The sequence below is a fragment of the Hemicordylus capensis genome, chromosome 2 (genome assembly GCF_027244095.1).
Source record: "Hemicordylus capensis ecotype Gifberg chromosome 2, rHemCap1.1.pri, whole genome shotgun sequence".
NCBI lineage: Eukaryota > Metazoa > Chordata > Lepidosauria > Squamata > Cordylidae > Hemicordylus > Hemicordylus capensis.
In genome coordinates, this window is record NC_069658.1 from 256,677,271 (window position 1) to 256,699,588 (window position 22,318).

General features: G+C 43.8%; 1 protein-coding gene across 1 annotated transcript in view; it reads left to right on the forward strand.

Annotated features, from left to right (window-relative positions):
* The window catches only part of LOC128341727 (zinc finger protein RFP-like), a 41,916-nt gene extending 37,967 nt beyond the window's left edge, over nucleotides 1–3,949 (forward strand). The window contains exon 8 of the mRNA XM_053288172.1: nucleotides 2,088–3,949. Within this exon, the coding sequence (XP_053144147.1) occupies nucleotides 2,088–2,755 (668 nt within the window). The 3' untranslated portion in view covers nucleotides 2,756–3,949. The remainder of the gene's footprint in view (nucleotides 1–2,087) is intronic.
* Nucleotides 3,950–22,318: the final 18,369 nt, after the last annotated feature.

A 22,318-nucleotide genomic window follows, 5' to 3' on the forward strand; every position in this document is an offset into this window, starting at 1 on the left:
TGGTGGTTGCCTATAACCCTCTGACTAGTAGCCATTGATAGACCTCGCCTCCATGAAGTTATCCAAACCCCTCTTAAAGCCATCCAGGTTGTTGACTGTCACCACATCTTGTGGCAGAGAATCCCACAAGTTGAAAAGTGAAAAAATACTTCCGTTTGTTGGTCCTAAATCTCCTGGCAATCAATTTCATGGGATAACCCCTGGTTCTAGTGTTATGTGAGAAGGAGAAGAATTTAGCTATATCCACTTTCTCCACTCCAAGCATGATTTTATACACCTCTATAATGTCTCCCCTCAGTCATCTTTTTTCTAAACTAAATAGCCCCAGGTGTTGTAGCCTTGCCTCATAAGAAAGGTGCTCTAGGCCCCTGATCATCTTGGTTGCCCTCTTCTGAACCTTTTCCAGTTCTACAATGTCCTTTTTTAGATGTGGTGACCAGAATTGTATGCAGTACTCCAAGTGTGTCTGCACCATAGATTTGTATAAGGGCATTATAATATTAGCAGTTTTATTTTCAATATCCTTCCTAATGATCTCTAGCATGGAATTGGCCTTTTTCACAGCTGCCGCACATTGAGTCGACACTTTCAATGAGCTGTCCACCACAACCCCAAAATCTCTCTCCTGATTAGTCACCGGCAGCTCAGATCCCATCAGCGTATACTTGAAGTTGGAGTTCTTCGTCCCAGTGTGCACCACTTTACTCTTGCCAACACTGAAGTGCATTTGCCATTTTGTCGCCCACTTCCCCAGTTTGGAGAGATCCTTTTTGAGCTCCTCACAATCACTACTGGGTACTGGGACCAGTGCTTTTTAATTTATTCATAAATGATCTAGAAGTAGGGGTAAGCAGCGAGGTGGCCAAATTTGCAGATTATACCAAACGCTTCCGGGTAGTGAAATCCAAAACGGATTGTGAGGATCTCAAAAAGGATCTCTCCAAACTGGGGAAGTGGGCGACAAAATGGCAAATGCACTTCAGTGTTGGCAAGAGTAAAGTGGTGCACACTGGGACGAAGAACCCCAACTTCAAGTATACACTGATGGGATCTGAGCCTACCTACACTTTGATAATTATATCACTCCTTTGTCACTTCTCATCAGTTCTGTCTACTGTGGCACGAGCCACTGTTTTCTTCACTGACCACATTGCTGAGGATGCATCGGTTTGAAGCTGGTAATCCTCAGATACTGGGGCTGCAGTGTGAAGAAGAAGGATGGCTCTGAGATTGTGGAAGGCACTCCCTGCTGAGATGCGATCCTCCCCATCCCTGACTATTTTTTAAAAAGATCTGAAGACCCACCTCTTCACTCAAGCTTTTTCAGCATTTTAAATGTGTAGTTTTAATTTTATACTGTTTTAGGGCTTTTAGCTGTTTTGTTGGTTTTATTGTGTTTTAATAGTTTGATTTTAATTGTTAATTTGTTTTAATTGTTTTTATCATGTTGTGAACCCTGAGTTCTGAGTTCAGGGCGCCATCAAAAATGGCGCCCTGAGCCATTTTTGGAAGGGCGGTATATAGATTTAATAAATTAAATAAATAAATAAATAAATAAATAACCCCTGGGAGCCCTTCAAGTACCCCAAGGCATCCTAGTAACCCCTGTCAGGAACCCCTGACAAGTGGGTTGTTTTTTTTTACTAACTTGTAAAGGGAAAAAAACCCAAACTTTTTTCATTTCAATAGTGCTTAGCTATGATTACCTTAGCCAGTATATGACTCCCTGTTTCTAGTGCCTGCCAAACATGTTACCAGTAGAAGATGGCCTAATGAGTGGAACATTAAGAGATTCTGCCGTTCCGAGTTTGCTTTTAGCACTCTAGCCCTATTCAGTCATGTTGTTGTAACTGCGTTCAGGTGTCTGTACTTGCATACATGATTTTCTGTGAATGACTGTAAGCGAATCTGCATAGGGGCTCCCTCAAATGCAGGGTACAGATAGGAAGTGTGCTGCTGTACCTCTGTTCAGCATAGCCTGAATTACTGTGCTTCTGTACAGATCTGTACCCGTGTATGCTGCAAACAAGTACAAGTGTTGAACATAACATGTGAATAGTCTTCTGCTTCTTTCCTTTCTCTTGCAGCAAATCGTTCCAACACTGAAGATGTGACAGCTCCCACACTACTCCTATCAAATTATAACAAATTCAACCAACAGAGTCACCAAGTACAACAGAGTTATTATGATATAGACTCCTACGAATTTGACCAAGTACAATATTATTTTCCTAAGAAGACACAACTTCACCAAGCACAAAAGAGTTATTCTAATGGAGAACGCATCCAATTATGTTGCTCATCTTGCATCTTGGGAGTAGAGAGAATAACCTCAGGGTGCCATTCCTGGATGGTGGAGGTGGGGGGTGAAAAATTCTGGGCTGTGGGGGTGGCCACAGAACATTTAAGGGGAAAGGCCAACATACATTTGAGCCCTCAGAATGGGATCTGGGCTGTGGGGAAAATACAGGAAACAGATTGGAATACCCTAACCATTACTGAGACATACTATGCATTCACTTCTCATGGAACATATCTAGGCGAAAACCCTGATCTCAGCAAGTGCAAGAAGCTCACAGGGAGGTATGGTAGAGATGATGAGAGTATGAAGCCAAGAAAGATCCGTGTGTCCCTGAACTATGAGGAGGGATCTGTGACCTTTTTTGATGCTGCCAACAAGGTCACCATATTTACTTTCAGCGATGTCTCATTCTCTGGGCAGAAAATCTGCTTCTGGCTCAGTGTGGGAAAGTGAGATAAAGATGCCATTCCCAGCACAACTACAGGTGATAGCAGTGAAGCCTCATTTTGTTCATGTCAAACCCTTACATGGGGTGGGCGGTGGGGAAATTAAAAGCACAGCAGGAGTGCATAGCAGGAGCAGCAAGCACCCCATCCATATTTTCTTCCTAAAACTGCTTCTTCCCAGCCATTTTTCCATGATTGGCTATTTCAAGTTGCGAGCCCAAGCAGGAAAACAATAACTGTGAAGAAGCAAATTCATAAGTGTATGTTTGGGAAGAAGGCCTTTCTTAGCCATGCTACTCTTTATGGACCACCCACACTCTTTATAGGGAATTGGAAGATTCTGATATACAGTACAAGTCTGCTGCCATCACATCTGGTTTGACTGTCAGTGTCAAGACAACCCACCGCACTAAATGATCTTGGTATCCTGCATGGGGGAAAGCAGAAGAAAATCACCAGGAGTTTTTACACACAGGGTTTCTACCCCAAATGTCCTTCAGAAGAGTGTGTGTGTGTTCAAACACCAGCCAAACCTACCTCGAAGTCCCTTCGAGATTCTTGGACCCACGCCGCACACAAACTGGGCTTTGTGATATGAATTTTAGCTTATCTCGACATATTTCCCGGTTTTTAAAATGCTGGTTTTAAGCTACTTTTTCTGAAAATGCTGGAGCAAATGGGAGAGGCACTGACATAGAATCATTAGGATGATAAGAAGCATGCTCTCTTCAGAAATGCAGATCTAGCTCTGTAGGGAGCTCTTCCTCTCCCCACTCCCATTGGCTAGAAGGAAAACACGGACCCATGCCATGTGACCTTGCTTCAAAAGAAAACCGAGAGCAGAGGTGAGGGACTGCTTCCCTCAATGCCACAAGTGTAGTTTGAAGTGGCTTTGATCAACATTTACCCTGAAGCCTGAGGCCAAGTGCAAATAACTCCCAGCAGCAACCCCCCTCCCCTGATATGCATTGTCCTGATTAAGCAGCTTTTAATAGTTTTTAACATTGTGTCAAATTTTTAATTATTGTTATGTTTACACATTTTTATTTTGTTTCAGTTTGTATTGTTTTATTGTAAACCACCTAGAGACATAGGTTTTGGGTGGTATACAAATGTGTTAAATAAACAAACAAGCAAGCAAGCAAGAATAGCTGTGAACATATGACTCTTGTTATGGATAAATGGCAATCTTGGCAATGTTCCAGTTTTGTCCTTTTGTGAAAACCTGCATTTCTAAATGAAATCCAAACATTAATTGAACTGAAAGTGGATTAGCATCATTTTAATATGGTTTTCTAGATCTATCACGGGGGCCATACACTTGGTAAAGACCCTGGGAGCTGAAGCCAAGCCAAAGCAAAGGGCTTTGAACTGGTAGGCAGTAGGTCCTGTTTGAAAAAATAGAAACTTTTTATGTTAGGGTCAGAGATACGCATGAGTTAGTAGGCATCTCAGATCTAGGGACACCATCTAGAGGAGAGATAAAATTGTGGGAATAGTAAACATATGGAAAGTGCTTGTACTCAATGAACTTGTTTAGTTACCTTATATGTAGGGTGGGGTGAAGGCCACCATTAGCTTTCAGAACTGTGAAATATGGGGAATAGAAACCCTGTGATACAGTTTTGGGAACCTTTTCTATCAAGTATTTTCTCAAAAGTGCTGTGATCTCTTCCATGAGTGTTGTAGGGCATGTGACAACTTTTAAGAGAAAAGGGTGGTTTCATAGGGCGTATCCAAATTATTGTGAGGACCCAACTGTTGGAAGTTATATGTTCCCAAGCAGTTAGGTATGGGGTTAGTTTTTCTATGGCGAGGGTGGCAAAGTGATTGCTTCTTGGTGTGGGGGTGTGTCATTGTTGAGGTTTGGTTTGATGTTAGGATACCTTCTTAGGAGGGACGTAGCACTGCAGGTGAAAGAACTGCTTAGAAGAGTTTTGCTGAGAGGAAGAACATGAGGATTAATAGTAAGGCCATTTTTTTGGTTTATTGGATCGAGATGTGGTTGGCTAGTAGCTCATGGAGCGAGTCATACTTTTTAATTTCTGGAGGGTCTCATCCATCTTGTCCCCAAAGGAAGCCTGGCCCTCAAACGGAAGGTCCTCCACCCTCGAGCATGCCTCAAAGTACAGTCTCGGGGGGAGGCTGCATTGGTGCCTGGCGCATGTTTCTGGGCCTTGGTGTAGGGTCCATCAAGCTTGCAGGATCTAAATCTGGGCATAATGGTTTCTTCTTCTTTTTTGACTTGAGAGTAGCTGAGTCCTTCTCAGGTGGCCTTTTGCACTTCAGGATGCAAGGAAGGTGCTATCTCACAGGCAAGGGGGTTTGCAGCCCCTCAGTATTGGCAATGGAGTTGGAGCTGTTGGGATTGGTGCGCTCAACTTTGGGCATCGGATCCCACACAGTACCAGAGCTGTCGGTACCGAAGTAGACTGTGGTGAATGTGGTGTTGCCAAGTCTGAGACCACTCCTGGGATCCTGAAGGAGTCTCTGCAGTTCATGAGTCAAACTGATAAAATTACTGTGAGGCAGGAAATCCCTCTCTTTCATTCTGAAAACTGCAGCAGGAGCAACATCAGCAGAAAAAGAACACCGAGGTATGAATAGCACCCCCACTCCCATTTTTAGTTGAAAAAACAATCTGGAAAGTATTAATTTAAAATTGGTCCCTTGTTTGTAGTTTAAAGGAGGGTTTATATGGTTTTACAATGTATGCAAATCTATTTTTCTATTTGATTCTTTGCTAGTTTTAGCATTTTCTTTTCCTCTTTAAATGGAGGTTTAAATGCTTCACTCATGGCGACACACAAGTAGACCCCCAACTGGGAGGCTGCAAGCAACCTCCTGGGCTCGGGGGTCTCCTCAGGATGCCCCACGCGCTCGAGCGGGGCATCCTGGAACTTACGGGGGCTGCGCGGCCCTCAATCCCCACGGGCTCTGTGACGGAGCTGGCAGTCGTGTGGGCAGCTGATCCGGCCGCCCAGAGAGGAGGAAGTGATAGTCTGTGGGGAAGTAAGCACTTTCAGGCTTTCTCTCCACAGAAGGCGGAAGCCTCCTGCAGCGATCGTGAGGATCGCTTCACAGTCTTATAACAAACCTTTTTGTTTGATATCATTGCAAGACTCTCTGTAGTTAATAATGAAAAAGTACCCAATCAATGGCATCCTCTTCTATTTTGACTTCAGAGGTTGCAGGATTGAGCCCCTGCATTGAAAGGGGTTCCACAGGTAAATCCTGCCACAAATTAAGCTCCACTGTCAATCCACAGCACCTGTTCCCTCCATGCCAGCTGGCAGCCTCCAATTTTTATTTCCACCCTCCCCTTGAGTACTCGGACTCATGTTTTCCTGGCAGGATCTCTTTGACTAATAAATTCTAGCCTCTGATTCTACGGCCAAAGGACAAGCTGCAATTTCTGATTGAGGTCAACCCTTTCCTGTCAAACCTTCTGGTTGAAAATCCAACACACACACACACACACACACACACGTGACACACAAGTTGCCCCCCTGCAATAAAATTGCCACTTCTGGGGCAAATTGCTATTGGAGGGAGGTGGGGGTTTTGCAGGAAGATGGCACCACAAGAAATAATTAACTCCTCCTTGCAGGGGCATAACTATAATAGGGCAAGAGGAGACAGTTGTCTGGGGGCCCCCCCCAGAGGCAAGGCACATGACTGACTCCCCCAGCCGCATACCCGCCCAGGCTTCCTTCAGTTGTATTCATCCTCCGAAACTGATGTGAGTGTTAAGACCTGGAGTTACCAGAACAGCATGTCTTTCTCTAGTACCATGGAATGACTTGCATCGTCCACAATTTACAAAACCTTTTAAAAAATAATTTAGGATGATGTTCTATTCTCAGGGTCGTAGCAAGCACAGAAGAGGTTTGTCTGCAAGAACTGAACATAGTCAACCCCGCCCCCACCTTTTTTGGCAGCATCAATGGTGCCACAGAGAGTTTTCTTGACTTTTCATGGGAGGGGTTCAGGCAGCCCACCTAGCTCTGAGATGTCCTTATTACATTCAAGCCTACGCATGACCACTAAGAATCAGGACCTTTTGAGTTCAATGAGACTTAGTCCCAGTAAGTATTATATGACTGAAGCCTTAAACCAGTTTAACCACTTCAACCCTGCAAACAAAAAAGCAAGAGGCACTAAGAAACATCCCCGCCTGGAATGGGGGGGAAATGGGTGGGCGGGCAATAAAAACATGTCCTAAAGCATATAGCAATGCTATCCTCTAGACAGCACTGTGGGAAAAGAAAAAGACAACATTTTCCCTCCCCCTCAATGAAAAGAGATTTTTTTTTCCTCTTCTCCTTTTTTCTCACTCAAACATGCAGTGAAGCTGCAGTGCAGTGCTGCACCTAGCACAGAGTTGAACCAGAAAACCTCCAAAGTCCCATTCAAGTCTACAATTCTTTAATTCCATCTGTTATAGCCAGGGATTCCCCTGTAGCTTGTTTTCTTGGTTAGGTAATTTAACAACAGTATCAGAGTTTCAAACAAAAGCTTTATTTTATTGGCTAGCAACAAAGCTCTTGTGTGCAGCCGCGCACTCTAGCAGTTTCTATGTCTCTTTTATATTGAGAGAACAGTACATTCCACACTTGCACATTACATACAAGCCAATACATCCCCTTTTAACTCAGAAGGTCCCAGATGCTTTTAAGTGTGACTTCTCTCACCTACACTTCTCAGGAGATGGGCTTGTGGGCCGCAATTTCTACGCTCTCCACACGGACATTCTCTCAAGTAGTGTAATCAAACGCCTTCGCAAGGCACGGGATGTAATGGACACTGAAAGATGCCATCTACCTCCGCTAGCTTGATACTATTCAAAATAATCATTCCTTTTATTTTTTGCTGCTCCAGCAAATTGCAAACTTCTCCCAACACTTCCTGTACATGCACTTAACTAGGAGGAAGTGCTGTTGAACTCAGTGGGATTTTGAGGAAATGTGGATAGAATTGTGGTGCATATAAGTCCTACTGAACTCAGTGGGAATCACTTACAAGTAAAACATGCATAGGGTCAAACTTTGAAAGTTACAATCTGTAAAAGCAATACTTCAGGTTCGCTCAATACTGAGTGACACTGTGTTCTGTTCGCTTCGTTTCCCCATACTAGGTGACTGTCACCTGACCTGACTCTTTTCCCCTCCTGCATGGGCATGGCCTGCTTCTCCCAGCTTCCCCCTGCCCCTTCCCTGCCCCCTCCCCGCCCTCTCCACTTCTCCACCTGCCCACATGGGCATGGTGTCACTGGGCATGCTTTCTGTCATGGGCATGCTGGAAGACTCCAAGGAGGAGTTGGAGATAGAGACAGAGCAAACAGCAGAGGAGAGTGGGTCTGCCGTACAGGGAATCGAAGAAGAATTACAGCCGGGTGAGGCAGCTCTTGTGGAGGAGGCACAACCAATCCCAGCTGTGGAGAGGTGCCGGTCCAAGAGACAACAAGAGCTAAGAAGTAAAACAACAGGCAAAGCTGCTGACCCGTCGCTGGCCTGGGCATGTCCCACTTCTCCCCTCCCTGCCCGGCGACCGCATGGTGGCCTGCTTCTCTGCCCGCATCATATGGCTGGGCAATGGGCATGGATGGCCCACTTCTCCCCCCCCCCCAAAACCCCCTAAGTGGTTACACAAAAGCGGCTCCGCAGCACGCACCTCGATGGCGGCTGCTGCAGTTGCTCCCCTGCACCTTCCAAGGCAGAAAGGGAGGTACACAAGCGCCGCTTGTCCTCTCTGCTTCCAAGAAGTTGCCCAGTGGTGAGTGCTGCTGGATTTTTGCCTTTTCCCGTTTCCCTGGAGATTCGGCCGGTCAGTTAGATAAATTGTCCAGAACATAAAGCAGGAGAACCCTTGTACTTATGTGGGTGGGGGGTGGGGGAGCGGGGGAAGAGAGTTAACTTTTGAAACCTCCCCCAGTGAGGCGACTTCATTGTCTTTTCCTTTCTCGGCCGGGAATGAGTCCTTCCGCAGGTTCAGAGCAATGGCAACAGCTTGGGAAAAGAAGGCAGGGTGAGGGAGGGCTTTAAGCTTTAAAAAAAAAAAAAAGTCAATGAAAACAGAAATAATAAAGCTTCATTTTCTTGCCAAAGATGCATCCACAACCAATGAGATAACAAAAACAGTGCTCTTGCAATCAATCAACTTTATTACAGCCAAAGACCAGCATAGGTAATAATAATACAGTAAAATAGATAATAGAGCCATATTGAAAGTTGCTATAGCACAGATTCATAAATGCATACAACTATCAATGAATATAACCATGTCTAAGAAGTATAAAATATTTAATATAAGATATACTAAAGGGTAAAAGCAGGATAGTTAAAAAAACAAAACTGTGAAACTGTGAAAACTGGAACTGTGCACCAGGAACGGGAGCAGGGTTTGTGTGTTCCCATCCTGCATTGTGTTTGTGTGGTCGGTGCAGCCAGTCAGATATTTTGTCCAAATTGGCCTACTTATTAAGGAAGATTGGGGGTTGAAACATATAAGTCCACACATAAGATAAATAGCAGCAACAGCCACTGGAGGAATGCTGTGCTGGGGATGGATAGGGCCAGTTGCTCCCCTCCGCTTAACCCTGGACTTGATCTGATCCAGTAAGTCATATTTCTCTTTCTTTGTTTTCATGGTTTCTTTCAAAATGTTTGAGATACAACAAAAGAAACTAAACCATAATCAGTCATGACTCAGGGAGTCAGTCAATCCCTGCTAATTGAGCAAAGCGGCACCTTTTTAGAGTGGTGAGTCTCTTTATATTGAGCAGGGGGAGAGCAACTGGCCCTATCCATCCCCAGTACAGCACTGTGGCTGTGGCTGGTGTGGACTTATGTGTGGACTCATTTATTTGTGTATTACATTGATCTCCACACTATCATGCTATATATTTGATTCATTGATATCATTTCCAATTGGTCTTGACTTAGATTGTATATATTTTCGATTACAGATTTACTTAAGTTGTTTCTTGCTTTTCATCATGTGGTTGTGCATAGTTTGATGGGGGATCTTGTTGGTTTGATTTCTCAGATCCCAGTATGCTTTACTTCTCATCTTGATTCAGTACAAGGCAGCTTTCTGTGTTACTATGAATATTTTCTTTATTGTGAACCCTGAGAGGACAGGGAGCCATTTAAATTAATTTAGTTAGTTAGTTATTTAATTGTAATTCTGTTCAAACTATTCATAAAGATTTCTTTATTTCATGAGCTGAGCTTCAGATTATGCTTTTACTCAAGAGTCAATTGTTTGAAGAGTGCAGCTAATAAGTTCACTTGAAAACATGATAATATTCCAGGACCATGACAGTGGTTTATCTATGGGTTAATCTTGCAGAGATGTTGCAAACTGCTGAACTTGTGAAAGACGGCAGTGCGCCGAACTTGACTGCTGAAGGTGAGAATAAAATGAGTGAGTTTTAATTACATCTATATAGCTCATGATATCTTTGAATCTATCTAGCTAAGCAGCATAGATACTCTCACCTCTAATGTTTCTAGCGTGTTTTAGGCATTAAAAGTAGCACAAAGACATAATATTCAATGTATGTCAGTGACTATATACTGTGAAGTATGCATGTGTGTATTCAGTGGAAAATGTATTTCCAGGCAGGCAGCATACTTATTTTGCAATATTAGAATTAACTCCTTGGGGGCCTGGGGTGCGGAGGACTTTGGCCAGAAGTCCAGGGGAAAGGGAGACTCTGCACTCTTCCTATTTCACTTGCACTAGTAATGGAGTGGACTAGTGATTCTTCCTATTTCACTTACACTAGAAATGGAAGCTCCAAGTGCCAGCCATTCCAGTCTTACACAAAAAAAGAGAGTGATGCTCAAAAACGTGGGTTGAAGAAAGCAAGGTTAGAGAAGGAGGCCAAGCTACCAAAGATCACATCATTTTTCATGAAGACCAGGCAAGGCACTTCATTGAAGGAAGATAAGGTGACTCAGACTGCAGAAACGGCAACAGTGAGTGCAATCTGCCATGGCTCAAGTCCTGTAGAGAAGGAACAAGGTGAACATGCAGCAGATATGACAGCACAGCAGTCAATACCTACTGAGCAAGGTGAAGACATTCAAATGAGAGGACATGAAGGAGAGACAAGAGAACGTGTTGGCAAGGAATTTAATGTGTATTTGATCTCCAAAAAAATTCCTACTGACAGAGAAGTCTACAGTGAGCCTCTAGGTACCAATGAAAAGATCTTCATTATTTCAAATGGGCCATGCCAACCACCAGGTCCATTTCCACAGCACAGCCAGTCAAACAGATGTTTCTCAAAAACTTACTATTCAAGATTGAGTAAAAGTGATCTAAAACTGCAGCGGAAATGGCTGTGCTACTCGCCAACTTCAGACCAAGCCTACTGTCAACCATGCTGGCTTTTTTCTCAGGACAGAGAGGGAAGATGGGTGAGAGGAGTTCGTGACTGGCATAATCTGAAAAGGAAGATAGAAGTCCATGAAGGTGCTGTTGACCATCAGGAGTGTAGCACTGTTCTGGATCACTGGTGGCTGAAAAAAACAGTGTCAGCAGAAGCAGAAGCTGTGATTAGGAAAGAGACAAACTTCTGGAGGCAAGTGCTTGATAGAATCATCAGTGTCACACTGACCCTGGCTACGTCCAACCTGGCATTTAGAGGTCACAGGGAAGATGTGAGCTCAGGTGGAAATCGTGGGAACTTTCTCTCCATCATCACCTTAACTGCAAAATATGATCCTGTATTGCAACAGTTGCTAAATATTCCAGAGCGACAAACAAAGTACCTTAGCCCTGCTATTCAAAATGAACTGATTGATATACTCTCAGAAAACATCAAGGAAGAAATAATAAAAGATGCCAACACAGCTGCATTTTTCTCTGTCATCATAGACACAACGCAGGATGCTGGCAAAACAGATCAGCTCAGCCAGGTAGTCTACTTAGTTTCTGTTGAGACCTACGAAAAAGATCAGCCAGTTGAAATAAAAATACGTAAAACATTCTTGGGCTTTCTGGTGATGGAAGATCAGTCTGCATCTGGCTTCACGCAGAGTATTTTGAATGCTTTAGAAAGCAATAAACCGGACCTCCTAAAATTGCAAGGCCAAGGTTACGATGGAGCTGCAACCATGAGTGGTGTCTACAGTGGCGTGCAAGCTAGAATTCAGGCTCTACAGCCAAAGGCAACTTATGTTCATAGTGCTGCCCACAACTTGAACCTAGTCTTAAATGATGCAATGTCCAGTGTTCCAGAGGTAAGGAACTTATTTGGAGTTGTGGAAAGAATATACATCTTCTTTGCACATAGCATCAAACGCTGGCATACACTAGGTCACTTAACATCTGGATCAAAAACCACACTGAAGAAACTTTGTCTGACCAGATGGTCTTCACGTCATGAGGCACTAGTAGCCCTTCAGTGCCGCTTCACAGATATCCTCAAAGTGCTTACTGAAATAATTCTCCTAAGCAAGAAGAAAGATGAAGTTGCCATCAGCTCGTCTGGTGGCTACTCAGGGACGGGCATTCTCCGTTGCTGCCCCGAGGCTTTGGAACGTACTTCTTGCTGAAATAAAAGCCTCCCCATCTCTTACAACTTTTAAAAGGGCAGTCAAGACGCATTTGTTCACCCAGGCTTTTAATTAGATACTGAATTAATTGTGTTTTAATATATTTAACTTTTTAATTTTAATTATTGAAATGTTTTAATCTTTTATTGGCTGTTTTTATTGTTTTGTAAACCACCTTGCTTTTTGGGCGGCATAGAAATGTATTCAATAAATGAATAAATAAATGAAGTTCTGTATAGCCAAGAGAAGCACTGCTATCACCATCACGGCAGTGGAAGACTCAAGACTTGAGCAGATTTCTCCCTGTAGCACCAGCAAATTCTTCCAGAAGTGCGCAAGTCAGACCTTTCTGCCCATCACCAACCAAACATCATTTAAGGGGGCAGAGACACCACAACAACCAGCATTGCTGGCATCATGTCAGGGGTGGCGCTGTAATTGTGCACACAGGTCTGAAGAACCTGTGCACGGCTGTTGCCAGGGCCACAGTGCAGACAACAATGGGCATGTGACAGTGGCCCCCCCAGTGCCTCTGCCCTCCCTGCCACATGTGGAGTGCCCCCTTTCTCCCCATTGTGTGTGTGGCGGCAGCAGCAGCAGCCACCTCCCTGAAGGAGCAGCCCAGTCACCACCGCTCAGCTGGCTGCTGTGCATGTGCAATGGCGGGGCAGCCGAGTGCTGTGGCTACCACCCGGGTGGCCGTCACGCCTGCGTGGCAGCCAGCTGAGTGGTGGGGAGCAGGGCAGCCTACCGTGGGCTGCTCTTTCAAGGAGGCTGCTGTTGCTGCCACTGCTGCCATCTGTGGTGGGCAGAGAAGTGGTTCCCGGGGGTGCACCACCAGGGGGAGGGGGCTATGCCAGTGTATCATGGGAGACAAAAAGATAATGAAGTTTTATATGGCCCTCCAAATTCTCTCAGTCTGGCCTGGCTCGTCTTGAGAAAAATTGTTGTTATTATTATTATTATTATTATACACTTATATCCCGCTCTTCCTCCAAGGAGCCCAGAGCGGTGTACTACATACTTGAGTTTCTCTTTCACAACAACCCTGTGAAGTAGGTTAGGCTGAGAGAGAAGTGACTGGCCCAGAGTCACCCAGCTAGTTTTATGGCTGAATGGGGATTTGAACTCGGGTCTCCCCAGTCCTAGTCCAGCACTCTAACCACTACACCACACCCGCTGTGAGAAAAATGTCTCTTGGGTCAAGTCCAAGCTTCTGTTAGGCAGTTCTAACGCTCTACCCTGCCGCCTCCTCTTCTATCTCTGCCTTTACTCTTACTTCCTGCCCAAATAATCAGCTCACCTACTTAATATCTCGGCTACTTGCCATCTCTTCTGTGTCAACATAAAATGTCTCCCTTACTTCATTGTCTCCAGACAACCAGCTCTGACACTGTAGATATGGATTCGGAAAGAACCTAGGCTGCTGATGGCAATGGCATAACAGCAGTGAGGGGGCATTCATGGAAATCTGTGTCTTTTTATATTGCAAATCAAGCCTGCTTTGATCTTTTTGCTTTGGTGCACCTGGACTTACCTTCATAGACAGAGGTTGTCATACATTTCCCAGATTCAGTCTCGCATGTGGTTCCTTCTTGACGACAAGTCTCAAGATCTAGAAATGGGCAGGAGTTGCACAAGAGTCTGTAGGATAAGAGAAAAACATAGCACCAAAAAAAGTTTACAGATATTCAGAATTTTCCAAAAACTATTAGCTGTTCTATTCCAAATTCATCTGTTATACATCTTATTCAGTCAACCTAACACCTTCTGATTAAGATGAGATTTAAGATGCTTTCAATTTTTACTCATGCTCTAAAAAGCATGGAAACTGCATGCTAAGGTAGCCATCTTAATTTCTGTGCCCTATGAGCTATAGAAACTGTTCATCATGCTGCTTTACATGCACCCACACATCCCTTATTTATTTATTTATTTATTTATTTATTTATTTATTTAATATATCATCCTTCCAAAATGGCTCAGGGTGGTGTACAACAGGATATAAACAATTAAAACCAGTTAACAATTAAAATCAGAACTATAAAAACAGAGTAAAACCAATTAAACCACCACCACCACCCCCAGCACAGTACCTACAGTGACTGTTGCTGGTGTATATCTTATTATTCTTTTTAGATTGTGAGCCCTTTGGGGACATGGATCCATCTTATTTATTTATTATTTCTCTGTGTAAACTGCCCTGAGCCATTTTTGGAAGGGCGGTATAGAAATTGAATAAATAAATAAAATAAACATGCAAACAGCTAAAAACCCCGGTAAACCAGGGCAGCAATTTTAAAAAGTTTACTGTAGTTTAAAAACCCTGAAAGGCCAGGCCAAACAGATAGGTCTTAAGGGCTCTCCTGAAAGACAGTAATGAACTCAAATTACAGATTTCTGCCGGGAGTGCATTCCACAGCCCAGGAGCAGCTACAGAGAAGGCCCGCCTCTGAGTCGCCACCAGACGAACTGGTGGTAACTGGAGATTGACCTCCTCAGATGATCTTAACATGCGGTGGGGATCATGCAGAAGAAGGCGCTCTCTAAGATAATTCGAACCTAAGCCGTTCAGGGCTTTAACGTTAATAGCCAGCACTTTGTATTTTGCCAGGAAACATATTGGCAGCCAGTGTAACTGTTTCAGGAGAGGCATAATATGTTCTCTCTGGGTTGCCCCAGAGACCAATCTGGCTGCTGCATTTTGAACTAACTGAAGTTTCTGAACTACGTACAAAGGTAGCCCCACGTAGAGCGCATCACAGTAGTCAAGCTTACTCATAAGTAGACTCACAACTTTACTCCCCCTGCCAGTGCTCATTTTACAAACAGCCGTGTGGGGCTGCAGGAAGAAGCACTGCAACCCTGTGTAGCTGTTGATAAAACGAGTGCCTGTGGTGGGGAAGGTGGCGGGGTGGGGGCGAGCAGGTAAGGAGCTCCTTTCTTAAATTTTAAAGGTACCCCTCCCCACCCTGCCAGGAAGTTCACGGACAGCTCATGCACATTAGACCATAGGAACATAAGAACAGCCCTGCTGGATCAGGCACAAGGCCCATCTAGTCCAGAATCCTGTTTCACATAGTAGCCCACCAGGTTCCTCTGGGGAGCCCACAGGAAAGAGATATGTGCATGCCCTTTCTCCTGCTGTTGCTCCCCTGCAACTGGTATTCAGAGGCATCATGCCTCTGAGACTGGAGATGGCCCACAGCTACCAGTTTAGTAGGCATTGATAGGCCTGTCCACCATGACTCTGTCTAAGCTCCTTTTGAAGCTCTCCAAGCTGGTGGTCATCACCACATCCCATGGCAAAGAATTCCATAGATTAATTATGCACTGTGTGAAAAAATACTTCCTCTTGTTGGTCCTAAATTTCCCGACCTTCAGTTTCGTGGGGTGACCCCTGGTTCTAGTGTTGTGTGTGAGAGAGAAAGATTTCTCTCTGTCCACCCTCTCCACTCCATGCATAATTTTATACACCTTGATCATGTCTCCCCTTAGTCGCCTCTTTTCCAAGGTAAAAAGCCCCAGTTGCTGTAGCCTAGCCTCATAAGGAAGGTGCTCCAGGCCCCAGATCATTTTGACTGTCCTCTTCTGCACCTTTTTCAGTTCTACATCTTTCTTAAAATACAGTGACCAAAGCTGTATGCAGTACTCCAGATGTGGCCGCACCATAGATTTGTATAAGGGCATTATAATATTAGCATTTGTATTTTCTATCCCCTTTCCAATGATTCCTAGCATTGAATTAGTCTTTTTCACAGAGGTTAATTTCACAAACCTTCACATTCTTCATGGAAGGTCTACTCACAAGCAAGTATGACCTTAATCCTTAAGCCATCTATGTAGATTAATTGCACAAGTGGAACTGGAGATAGAGAAGTATGGATATGTGGCAGGACTGTAAATTTAAAAAGTGAAAATTGTGATGTTTTATTATAATATACATATTAAAAAAACAAGTTAAAAACTTGATAAATGAAAAGTTGGATATAGGCATATTGATAAACCAGTTAGATATCTTGGACTAGGTTTCTAAGAATGAGGAAAGTTTATATAAAATAATGCATTGATAGTTGTTCAGAAAATGAAGCAAAATACTGCAAAATGGGGAAAATTAAACATCTCCTTTTCTGCCAGATTGGCTGCAGTTAAAAATGATGTTATTCCTCCAGTCTAAATACTTATTCCAAATGTTGCCAATTCAATTTTGATTCAGTCAATTTGAAAAAATTAGCAACAGCTAATATCAAAGTTTTGCAGAATTTAAAAAACCAAGAAGAAAGAAGAAAGTTATGCATGGTAACAAAAACAGAGGGGGTTTGAGATCTGCTATGTGTTCCCTCTAACAGGGATTCCCAAATGTTGTTGACTAAACTCGCATAAACTCCAAGCAAAAGCCATTGCAGCTGAGGATTCTGGGAGTTGTAGTCAACAACATCTGGGAATCCCTGTTAGAGGGCACACTGTTTGAGACTACCTAACATTAAATTGTATTATGATGCAACTGCATTACAATGGATTATGGAATGAACTGATATACATCAGAAACCATGAGTATACACTGAACAAAATTATGTGGTAAAGAAAGGAAAAGATATATGGAGCAGCAATTTATAATAGTTTATGTATTTATTTAATCTATCATATTTCTGTACCGCATGATATGTACATCTCTAGGCGGTGTACAAAATTTAATATATTTGAAAGTTACAAAATAAATAATAAAAACAATAGAATAAAATAGATATCAAAGCAAGTTTTAAAATTGTTAGAATTAATTCTAATTAAAAGCCTGGGAAACAGGAGAGTCTGGAGGTTCTTCCTGAAAACAAACAAAGAAGGAGATGCTCTAATTTCAGTAGGAGAAAGGCAAACCCAACCCGTGAACAGAATAATCACCACACTAATTCAACAAGGTAAAATACCATAGAACTATATACTAAACATAATATGAAATTTAATCAAATTATATGCTAAACATAATATGAAGTATAATCAGACAACCACAATATAATCAGAAACCAGTACATATGCAGTGAACCGTATGACTGGAAACATCCTATGCAAAAAAGTCAGCCAGACAGACATCTAAAACCAACATGTATAAACAATGAGATACAATGCACATAGAAAGACCTTTAAATTGTCAACTCCCTTAAGGAACCCAAGGTCTTGTAAAGGCAAGGAGATGACTCCAACAGCCAGAAGTTGGCAACAATATGTGGCTCCGAAATGGCTCAAAGTTCTCAACTGCAGCTCTTCTTGATCTCCCTGGTATTTATGTATGCATATAGTTCTGCTTGAAGACCGCAAAAACGGAGGGGGAGAGCAGCTCACTCTGTTGTGTCTGTTGGTTAAGAACGATGATTAAGTGCATTCGGTTCTAATTAAAACCACAGGAGCGGAGAGGAAACAACAATACATTCTGTTGTGTCTGCTGGATGAGAGCACGGAGAAACTTGGAAAGCCATCCAGTCATACGGTTCACTGCATATGTACTGGTTTCTGATTATATTGTGGTTGTCTGATTATACTTCATATTATGTTTAGTATATAGTTCTATGGTATTTTACCTTGTTGAATTAGTGTGGTGATTATTCTGTTCACGGGTTGGGTTTGCCTTTCTCCTTTGTGGATTCCCCTTTCTCCTTGGTTTCTAATTTCAGTAGGAAGCAAATTCCAAAACCCAGAGAAAGCCCAGTCATGGGTTGCAAACAAATGAGCAGGTGGCATCTGGAACCAGACCTCTCCAGAGGATTGTAACAGGTGGCAGGGCTTATGACACAGGAGGTTCTCTCTTAGATAGCCTGGACCTAACCCATTCAGGACTTTATAGGTAAGAACCAGCACTTTGTATTTCACCTGGAAACATATCGGCAACCAGTGCTATTCTTTCAAAACTGGTTTTATGTGGTCCCTCCGTGTTGTCCAGAGACCAATCTGGCTGCCACATTCTGTACCAATTGTAGTTTCCAGACTACGTACAAAGGCAACCCCACATAGAGCGCATTACAGTAGTCAAGCCTGGAGGCTACCAGCATATGTACCACTGTTTAAAAGTCATTCAACTCTAGAAATGGATGCAGCTGACATATCAGCTGAAGCTGATAAAAAGCACTCCTGGATACTGCCTCAACCTGAGAAACCAGGGAGAGCTTGGGGTCCAGGAACACTCCCAAGCTATGTACCTGATCTTTCAGTGGGAGTGTAACCCCATCCAGAACAGGCAGATCTAAACCATCTGGAGAGAGAATTCTCTGAGATGTGGTGACAGCCAACAACCTGGATGGCTTTAAGAGGGGTTTGGATAACTTCATAACTTCATGCCCTCAACTCCTTCCTGCGGCTTCCAACGGCATCCATCAGAGCTATTGATAGGAGCCCCTGGTGGCGCAGTGGAAAAACTGCCGCCCTGTAACCAGAAGGTTACAAGTTCGATCCTGACCAGGGGCTCAAGGTTGACTCAGCCTTCCATCCTTCCGAGGTCGGTAAAATGAGTACCCAGAATGTTGGGGGCAATATGCCAAATCATTGTAAACCGCTTAGAGAGCTTCCAGCTATAGAGCAGTATATAAATGTAAGTGCTATTGCTAAGTGCTATTGCTATTCTTATGTACTTATGTTCACCTGTCAAGGATTACAACTCTTTAAAGGTTGCCTTCTTCTTATCTAGCTCTCAACAGCTCTGCTGGATCAGGCCCATGGCCCATCTAGTCCAGCATCCTGTTTTGCACAGTGACCCACCAGATGCTGCTGGAAGCCACAGGCAGGAGTTGAGGGCATGCCCTCTCTCCTGCTGTTACTCCCCTGAAACTGGTACTCAGATGTATCCTGCCTTTGAGGCTGCAGGTGGCCTTTAGCCCTCCAACTAGTAGCTGATGATAGACATCTCCTCCATGAAGTTATTTGGCAGTTCAGGCAGCTAATACTTGTAAAGGGGAATCCAGTGAGGATTCCCTTTTACAAGTAAAGGGGTGAGGGTCCTAAAATCCTCTAAGGGGCGGGTGGGCGGGGGTGGCAAGAGAGGTTGAAATGTTCTTACTAGGCTGGCACAGCTGCCGGCATGACTGCTTGCCTCACCTCTCACGGCCCCAAGTGTGCATGATGGTCTGTTTAGAAAGCTACCCACATGGCATCCACGGAAGCTAGATGCATGCTACCACTGTGTGGCTGGCTTTCTAAACAGACCATCGTATGTGCTTGGGGTCGTGCCAGGGGGAGGTGAACAGCAGCGCCAGGGGCTGCGCCAGCCTAGTAAGAACATTTCTGCCCTACCCAGTCCACCCTCCCCTTGGCTTCCAAACTGGTTCTCCTGAACTGGGCTCGGTCCCGTTCGATCATTGACTGAACCTCCCCCAGTTTGGTCTGTGACTGAGTCCCTGAACTGGCCTGCTTTGAGGCGAACCAGTTAAACAGCAAATGGTTTGGGCATACCCCGACTTCTTCACAGGGTGGCATTCTGCCATTTTTTAATGTTTTATCAGCCTGAGTGAGGTTTGGTTCCATGTGTCACTTAATTTCATATACTTGATTTGCATACCAACCTTTAAAAATAGAATTTTCACAAAGCAGTTTGCAGCACAAATAAGCCACCCACAGAGTAAGGAATAAGCAGAAGCAACATGAAACAAAAACTAATAGCTTGCATTAAGATAAATAAGGAGCAATTAAAAAGACTTCACAGGTCTTTGTCTGATCAGCTCATCATGAGCATCTCTTGTCTCAGAATGGAAAGTCTTGAAAGTCTGCATATATTCTAAGCGGATGTGTACAAATTGTCAATGCCTTGTCAGTGACTGATACAATCCCTCAAAAATCCCTGAATTATGAGCCCTTTGCTGCTGCCTCACTTTCCTCTGCCCCAAAGCAATCTAGGAGTTTTCCTCGGGATCAAGGCAGCCGGTAGCAGAAATACCAGCTGCAGTTTGTTCCAAGCCCCAATCCTGCAAGCTGCCGTTGCCATGTTACCTTCTTCCTCTTCCTCCCAAAGCACCCAGAAACGTATGCTGGGTAAAGGTAAGGCTTTAGTTCTGGCAGCAGTGGGACTCCCAGACAGGGATGTTGTCAAATTTCCCTTTCATCACATTTCTTTAGAGAATCTGCCGTTCCAAACTGCCTTCTCTCAAAGGAGGAATGGAACCAAATCCAGAAGCTTCCCTCTCCCCTCACCATTTCTCGATAATTCTTGGTAAGGGTGTGCATTTGACTTTGTCCATTCCTGATCCTTTTTCAGATATCATTATTAAGATGTTGTTGTTCATTGTTAGTTGTTAATTCTGCCTGATGTGCAGCTGGACATATTTTGTTCAGTACAAATAAAAAAATAAAAATGGTGCTGTGGTAACTAAGGTTTTGTGCTGCAGGGCCTAAGGAGTACACAATAAAGAGTTAGGTGGGTTCTTCAAAAGAAATAGATGATAAGGTCATTCACACAACCAACCAAAGCAGGGTGGGAGCGGGAAAACCAGGGTAGCGAGGCTTGTGTGGAGCCATGGGTCCTGGTCCTACCCTGCTGCTCCAGAGCAGGGACCAAGGTTAAGTTAAAGCCTCACAGCTCCAAGGAGGACACCTATTCTGCCTTTTGTTTTAAGAGGAATGTCCAAGAGAACACCTTTAGGAGTCCCAAGAATAATAATGGGCAAGGCCAGAACTACTGGTCTGGGCATGCTTACATGTTGTGTGCTGCTTCCATTATTTCCAGAATAATAATTATTCCCATTATTTCCATTATTCCCCACCTGTGATCACGCAAGAGTCAGCAGTATAGAGTCTCTTGCCTAGCAGCATTGCTGCACATGTTAGAGCCCTGCAGTGACGCAGGCAGGCCTGGCACTGCCCGTGTGATTCTGCAGAACATGTAAGCTATTGGAAACAATACTGGATGGGCCAATGGGCCAACACAGCAGAAAGCAGATTCCTGCATCCATGCTACCATGCATTACAAGGTCCTATTCTGGTGTGCATGGAAACTGGCATAACATCTGTGACTTGCCTTCCTGCAAGCCACGGAGAAACAAGATTTATTCTGGTAAATTGAGATTTCTTCATCTGCTCATGGATTTACAGCTTGGAACTTGGGGGACACTTTGTCATTTTCTCCACAGCTACATAAGAGAGACTGTGTGCTTCGCTTTGGCAGCATGTATATTGCACAAGGTGAGCTGTTCATAGTAAAAGAACACATGCATCTGTACAGAAGCACATGAGGTGGGCATGATGAAAATGCTCCAGATCACAGAACTGAAACCCAAAGATTCTTGTCATTTTCTCAGTAGAGAAGCTGCATGATGAATGTCCTTATGAAAAGGGGCAGGACAAAAGTGAAGGGAGGGAGAGATGGCAGAATTGGATGAGGACAGTATCAAAACTGTGGTGTGCACATCTTTTGCACAGAAGTGGTCCCTGATTCAGTCCCTGACATCTTCAGTTGAAGGCATCCCAATCCAGAGGGCTGGCATAAAGACCATTGTCTGACACCTTGGAATACTGCAGCCAAAAGGAGCAGATCATATTTATAATGGCTCAGTATGAGGCCATAGGGATTCGCTTTGTTACCAGGCTATGTTGCCATGCCCACCTATTCCATTACACCCCAGCAGTGCAACCCAGGAACATCTTGGCTGTCTGCAATGATTATATCACCATTTCAAGTAACGGAGAAGTCTCTGCCTGAGTGCATTCCTCTGATTCAAGGAATCAAGGGCACCCTCCTCCTATATATAAAAAGTTTAGATTCAATCAAGTGAGTCATGCTGAAAACCAGTCTTCATTCCCCCATCAGATTGCCTCTCTTAGGAAGACACCTATTCTGCCTTTTGTTTTAAGAGGAATGTCCAAGAGAACACCTTTAGGAGGCCTAACAACAACAACAACCAGACAAACATCTGCCACACAATACACCAGATATAACTGTAGTCGAGAAGAAAGAAAAACAAGTCAAAATAATCAACATAGCAATACCAGGGGATAGCAGAATAGAAGAAAAAGAAATAGAAAAAATA